The sequence below is a fragment of the Fukomys damarensis genome, unplaced genomic scaffold (genome assembly GCF_012274545.1).
Source record: "Fukomys damarensis isolate Sample0158 unplaced genomic scaffold, DMR_v1.0_HiC HiC_scaffold_11, whole genome shotgun sequence".
Lineage (NCBI taxonomy): Eukaryota > Metazoa > Chordata > Mammalia > Rodentia > Bathyergidae > Fukomys > Fukomys damarensis.
In genome coordinates, this window is record NW_022900923.1 from 47,644,642 (window position 1) to 47,651,004 (window position 6,363).

At 53.1% G+C, this 6,363-nt stretch overlaps 1 protein-coding gene across 1 annotated transcript in view; it reads right to left on the reverse strand.

Moving 5' to 3' along the window:
• Positions 1–2,319: 2,319 nt before the first annotated feature.
• The window catches only part of Kcnh1 (potassium voltage-gated channel subfamily H member 1), a 256,799-nt gene continuing 252,755 nt past the window's right edge, over positions 2,320–6,363 (reverse strand). The window contains exon 13 of the mRNA XM_010613231.2: positions 2,320–6,363. Within this exon, the coding sequence (XP_010611533.1) occupies positions 5,882–6,363 (482 nt within the window). The 3' untranslated portion in view covers positions 2,320–5,881.

Consider the following 6,363-nt stretch of genomic DNA (forward strand, 5'->3'; position numbering starts at 1 on the left):
GGTGGGGGGGGAGGGGCAGATGTTAATGACTTGGGTTGTGCACTTGGCAGTTAGCTGAAGCAAAGGACAGGTGGGGAGGCGGAGGAAGACACGGGCAGCAGTAGCCTCAGAAGCTGTCATGGAGAAGCAGGAGACACACACAGAAGACTGCAGGGTGCTGAGAAGTTTTGAGGAGGACTGGGCCTGGGCGAGGAGAGCCCCCTCAAAGGAATGCAGAAAACTTTATGCTGGCATTGAGGTAGGACTTGGGGTCAGCCAGAGAGAGTTTAGCTGAAGTCTACTTGGAACAAAAGGGCTCGCTAAGATAAAAAGGAGTGTAGAAATGATTATAGGGACACGTCTAATGTACATAAGTAATAAGATTCTGAGCTTTTCCAAAGAGGACATTTGCATAAAATAGATTTATTCATCCTATGTTGGGAGAGTCTGTGGATGTATTTGAAAGTAAAAATCTTGAATTTCTTTTAAACTAAATCATTCAGGGGAGTTCTCAGAAATTAGCAAGTGATTACTGTATTTAGCTCTATATTTGAGGCTCAAATAATATGTGGATTATGCAGAACCATTGTTTTCTTTAATCCCTTACTGTTCTGACAGTACTTCTCTCCACCTGCATATACACTAAAAGCCTGGGTTGCCTTCATCAAAGGACTGTTGAGGGCCCTGGGAAATACAGAGTGGAACATCTGCCCTGTCCCAGCCAAAGGCTGCTTCAGGCCAACTCTGGGAAGAGACCAGATGAGGCCCACAGTCCGCGCCAGCTCTGGGATCTGACCCCAGCAGTGGGGGGCAGCCCGGAGAATTCCACGCATAAGCAGGCACCTGGAAGCAAGCCCGTGGTCATTGTGGTGAAGTCTTAGAACCACGCAAGACGACTTCGAAGTATCGCTACAGATGAACGTGTGTGAGCTGACAGCAGAACATCTACAGGCCGAGAGAGAAGACACATCACTGATGCAGGTTGTGACCCATGATCGGGAGAACAGCAATGTAGAGGGGTGAGCATTTCCTCTTAGAGAAACTGAGGCTGCATTCTTTATCTAAAATGATGACAGGACTTTTGACTAAATTTCAGGGATTGACCATAACCTAGAGATGTTTGCCTTTAGCAGACACAGCAGGGTGAACCCACAGCTTGGGGCTCCTTAGAGTAGTCAGTGTGAGAAGCCAAATGGTCTCCACAGCACTGGCCTCTGCCGTGTGTGCTGACCTCTCTGAGGTCTTCCTTCAGGGGAATGAAAACCCTCATTTGGAATTTGGCACTGTAAATAACATCACCCTTAAATTATTTTTATTGTGCTATTCTGCAGTGTAAATGATGGGGGATAGGGCATTACTAGGAAATTCTGGGTTCACACCGTGGCATTATGAGATCAAACACAGGTCGAAGTTTAGCTTGTACAGCCTATCACAGACTCCTCATCCCTGAACTCCGTTACTGTGTAAAAGGACAAATGCCACCTCGAAATGTAGCCCACTGGGTCTTACATGAGAACTCGGGTTGGCAGTGCTGTGCAGTTTTGTCCTGAGAAAGCAGCAGTTCCTGTGAAAACCCTGGCATAACTGAAACCGTGCCAGGGGATAAGACCGTTTGGTTCAGAGCAGGCAGCCCTCTACCTTCATAGCTCCCGAGGCCATCAGTGCAGTCAAGCAAGCATCAGAACCCCTACTACTAACAGGGAGTTGGGCAGAAAAGACGTAGTTATGTTCTCCCTACTCTGTGCCAAGAGCAGAGAGGTAAACTTCAGGTGTGTGGTGCATCAGTGTGAGCTACAAGTGTGCAGGGAGGCCACCTTGCCCAGGCCAATGTCGTTTGTGCCCTACCAACTCCTGTTGAAATTTGATAGCCGCGGTGATGGCGCTGGGAGGCAGCGCCTCTTAGAGGTAGTGAGACTGGCAAGAGGGACTCTCTTCTGTAGGCCTGGGTAGTCGCCCTGAGGCCCTTTCACATCTTGTCTCCTCAACACATGCCCACTCCCACCGTGGTCCAGAGCTGCATAGGAGCCACCCTGTCAGAGATTCCAGCTTCCAGAACCAAGGTCAGCTTCTGTGCTCCACGCATACCCAGTCTCGCATCAGAACACCAGACTGACACAGAGTTTAAAAGCGGTCTGTGCGCACTAAGCAATACTTCAACATATAATCTTGGTGTCCCTAGAATTTTAAGTTCTCCAAAAGCTGTAATTACAGGTGCTATTCCAAGTTAGAGCTGCCCGAATCTCAGAAAGGAACAGAAAATGCCACCCTTGTTCTGTCCTCTTAGGCCAGAACATGCAACACAATGTCCTGCAGCTACGTAAGGGAAGACAAAAGGGAGGATCATGTATAAAATAGTTTATTACCACAATAAATAAACTCTCCTTTTACAAATATCATTTGTGCTTGTTTAAAAATGTTGAGAAGGGAGCATCTTCAGTGGAGGGCCACTCGGGGTCCTCTTCACATCCCTAGTCGCAGACCTAAGGCAAAGTTCCTGGCAGCAGCCTCTGCTGACCACAAAAATAATACCGACTCATTTGCAGTTTTTCATGCTCATTCGGGCAGAGTGACAGACGTGAAGGAAAAAGGACAACTCAGTAAAGGATCTGGCAGGACTTAATGGAAAGACTGTAAATACACGGAGGCGGCCCAGAATGCCACCTGCTCAGGAGCAGAAGTGTCCTTGCTGTGGAGTGCTGGCCTTGGACTGTCTGCAGAGTGCACACAGAGACAGGGCCTGAATGTTAAGAGAATATATTCATTAGGACATCGCATCCTTGAAGCAAATGCAGTTGTCTCCTGAAACAAGAGCTGTGAACTTGTCACTGAACAGCTAACGGGTCCACTGGATGACTCCAAAGTCTCAGGTAAGGGAAGAGAGGCTCTAAGGGAAGGTGAGTGGCAGCAGAGCCCCCCCCCCCAGCTCTGGGACTCGCAAGGTATCAAGTCCAGCTCTCGAGGTGCCAGAAGAGTCCGACACGCTCGCATGAGAATGAAGTTTCCCTTGAAACGAACTTAAGCTGCAGGTAAGTTCACATCGATTCTTTTGAACTGTGGGTATGGAAAGTAAAAGTTCTCAACACCAACGCCTTTGGTGAGAAAGCGCTACTTTCTCTGATGCTTGCAGTCGATGCTGAGAGGACTGTGAGGTGTCCACCGGGTGGAGGGCACAGGAGCTGGTGAAGGTCATTCTTACAGAAGCAAGTGAGAAGGCAGTGCAGGAAGCCATGACAAAGACTCAGCGGCACAGGGATGCTGCCGGAGCTACGGCACACCTCTGAACGCAGCAGTCACGAGGCAGGGCAGGGACAGGGTGGCTCCCTCAGCTCCAGTCCATCGAGAGGCTTAAGGCTAAATATCTTTATTGCAAACATAGTACAACCTGTTCGTCAGTGGACAGCAGCAGCTCGTACTCCACCAGAGCTCCTAAAGAGGTCCCAGAGTGCACGTACAACCAGGGGAAGGAAGGGTCTGCTCCATCTGGAGCTCCCAGAAGTCTTTCAGCCTAACCTGGACAAGACAGGCGGCTGGTGCCGACTTGGAAGATCAGCACTGCTGATGGCGCAGGGCGACGGGGGTGTTTTGCCCTTTGCCTAGGCCTTCACATCAGCCTGTTGGGATGTGTGTTGGAAAATGGACCTTGCTTGAATCACGTTCAAATAAGGAGTTTAGTGGAGATCAAGTAAGCAGCACGTACTGGAAAAAGGTGCAACCTATCTCCAAAACACAACAAAAATCTCACAGGTCTCGCTCTCCACAGAATTTTTCCAAAGTCCAGGTGCTCAGTGTAATACTCAGTAGTTTTCTCTGGCTTATCTTCAGCCATTGGATTTCTACTGCAAGGCGCAGGTCAGGGGTGGCTGAGGGGCTGAGGTCAGGGGAGGCTGAGGCTGAGGTCAGGGGAGGCTGTCCTCGCCCAGGTACCCAGGGTTGTACCCAGCAAGGGCAGGTAGGCAGCACGAAGTAGCCGGCACCCAGGTACATGTCATGGGAAGTAAAAAGGATCGGCTCATTTAAAAACTGGTTCTTTCAGAGAAAATGACTTTAGCAAAAACTCCTTAAAATCATTAAATGGAGAATAAAAGCAGATACGGCCACATCTGTGGAGCTCTTAACTGTCACCTGCAGGAATCATGCTATGGGCCCTGCAGCCTGAGAAGAACAGATCTGCACAGCAGGCTGGATGCTTTCCGGAAGCTTCCTCTCCCCAGAACCAGGCTGGACTCCTGAGGCGCCCAACATCTGCCCTTCAGACCCAGGCAGGCAGGCGCTGTCTAACGGACGACTCCTCGGCAGAGCTGGGAGGTGGCTGACGGGTGCTAAGCGGGGCCTACCATCAAGTCCCAGGGAGGGCGCCCCTGCAGCTGGACATCGGGGTTCTGAGGCGCCCCACCCTGCCTCAGAGGAGCAGGTCCTCACCTATCCAGCGGCTAAAAGGGCAAACGAATATGCGGGGCCCAGGGCGCAGAGGGGCTTCTCCCTGTTCTGCAACCAGGAAGTCACACTTCCTCATGAGCTGCCATCTGGATTGCATCGAACATCACCTGGGTGCCGCTGGCCTCCTGACTCACTGCAAAGCTGTACATGCACACGCCCTTCGCCGCTGAGGGCCAAGGGTTTGGAAGGGTGGAGAGGCCCAGAAGGAGGCCTTTGGGAAGACAATCTTTGGTAGGACAGGTCTCCGTCTATCAGGTTTCCTAAGGACACTGGCATTCGGAATTTTTACAGCAAAGTGATGCCAGGCAGAGCAGCTGGGGATGCGGTCACCACAGTGCTACCCAGGCAGAGGCCCACAGGCTGAATGAGGCCATGCTGTTGCCGGCGTCCATCTCTTAAGGCTGACTGCGGGCCCTGGTGCCAAGGCAGTGAGCATCCTGAGCACTGTGACACCGGATGCGGCTGCTCTCGGACCACAGCTCTGAGTTCAGATCTTCATCGCGGACCATGGTTTGCTCTCAGCCGTCTCTCTCCTTACAGAGACAGCTTGAAAACTCCAGCTCCTGAGCACTTTACAAGTACAGCCTGCCATCTTTTCTTAGCAGGAAGTAGAGAGGCTGGCACTGGAACAAGGCCAAGCTTGGCTCCCAGGTGTCCTCTGATGACCCTGTGCAGTAGGAAAACAAATCTCTGAAGGGCAGTCCCTGTGAGAATCAGTACAAACGGCACTGCTACAATCATTTTTTGAGGTGGGGTGTGTGTGTGTCCATAAAGCAATTCTGGGCTCCTGCCCTTCCTGCTGGTGCCGGTACCCTGAGGAATGCCAGGAAAACACTTGGGGTGAGGTCAGAAGAGACAGATGCAGAGTGGCTTTGCGTGGGGCAGGGCCTCATGCGGAGGGTCACCCAGCGCCTCTGAGTGGTGTCAGGAGAAGCAGCCCGCAGGCCCGGACAGCTCCTGAAGTCAAGCCCGTTCCAGGGTCCCCTGGCCTTGCTGCTCTGGGCAGACCTGAGGGTGCTCACTGCGTCTGGTGAGTGGCTGTTTGGCTTCCCGGTCCGGAGCTTGTTACCAGTGACACTGTAGGGAAATGGATGAAGCGGCAGTGAGCCGTACAGGGTGCGGAATGCTGAGGTGGCTGCCCACCGTGTCTCGGGGCCACGGCACGGAGCCCCGAATGGCATCCACACGCTCCCACTGGTCCCAAACCGAGGCTGCTCTTTCTGGGAGTTTTAATCTTTTATAAATTTCACGGTAGTACACAGCTTAAAGGAAAACGCCCTTTAGACAGCACGTCCTTCTCCTGGAATGGGCAGTGCAGTCTGGCAGGGGAGCGGTCCCACCTCTGTCGCAGAGCGCCCGCGGCACAGGCCTTTGCCGGAGAAGGGGTGACTGGTCCCTCGCTGGGGCATGTGTGGCAGGGGGGTCAGGGGCGGGGTGCAGGCTGTGACTGTTTTAAAAAGAAACCTCAGCACGTTCCAAAAATGTCTCTCTCAGAGTCTGGGGACTGGGGCCCCGATATCTCGAACAGCTCCTGTGGAGACTGAGAGGCTCTTCTGGCAGTCAGTACCCTGAGGATCTCCGAGAGCTGCTGCTCGATGCCGGCCATCTTGGCGTGCAAGGCCTTGATGTCCTCCTTCAGCTCCAGCTTCACCTCCAGGACGGTGGCCTGCAGCGTCTGCTCAGGGATGGGGTAGAACGAGTGCTTGACCTCCGCCAGGACAGGGCTCCGGTCCTGCGGGCTCCTGGCCTCGCCCGCGCTGTCCAGGCGCAGGTCGCTCTTGGTGATGCCGCTGTCGCAGGAGTCCGTCTTCTTCAGCGTCGCCTCGCCGGCCGCCTTGGTCCTCTCGGGCAGCGTCTCCATGGACTCGGCCTTGGACACCTTGCTCCAGTCCTCCCCCTTCCCGCAGGCGTCCTTGAAGCGCGCCCAGCCTCTGCGCTTGGCGCCGT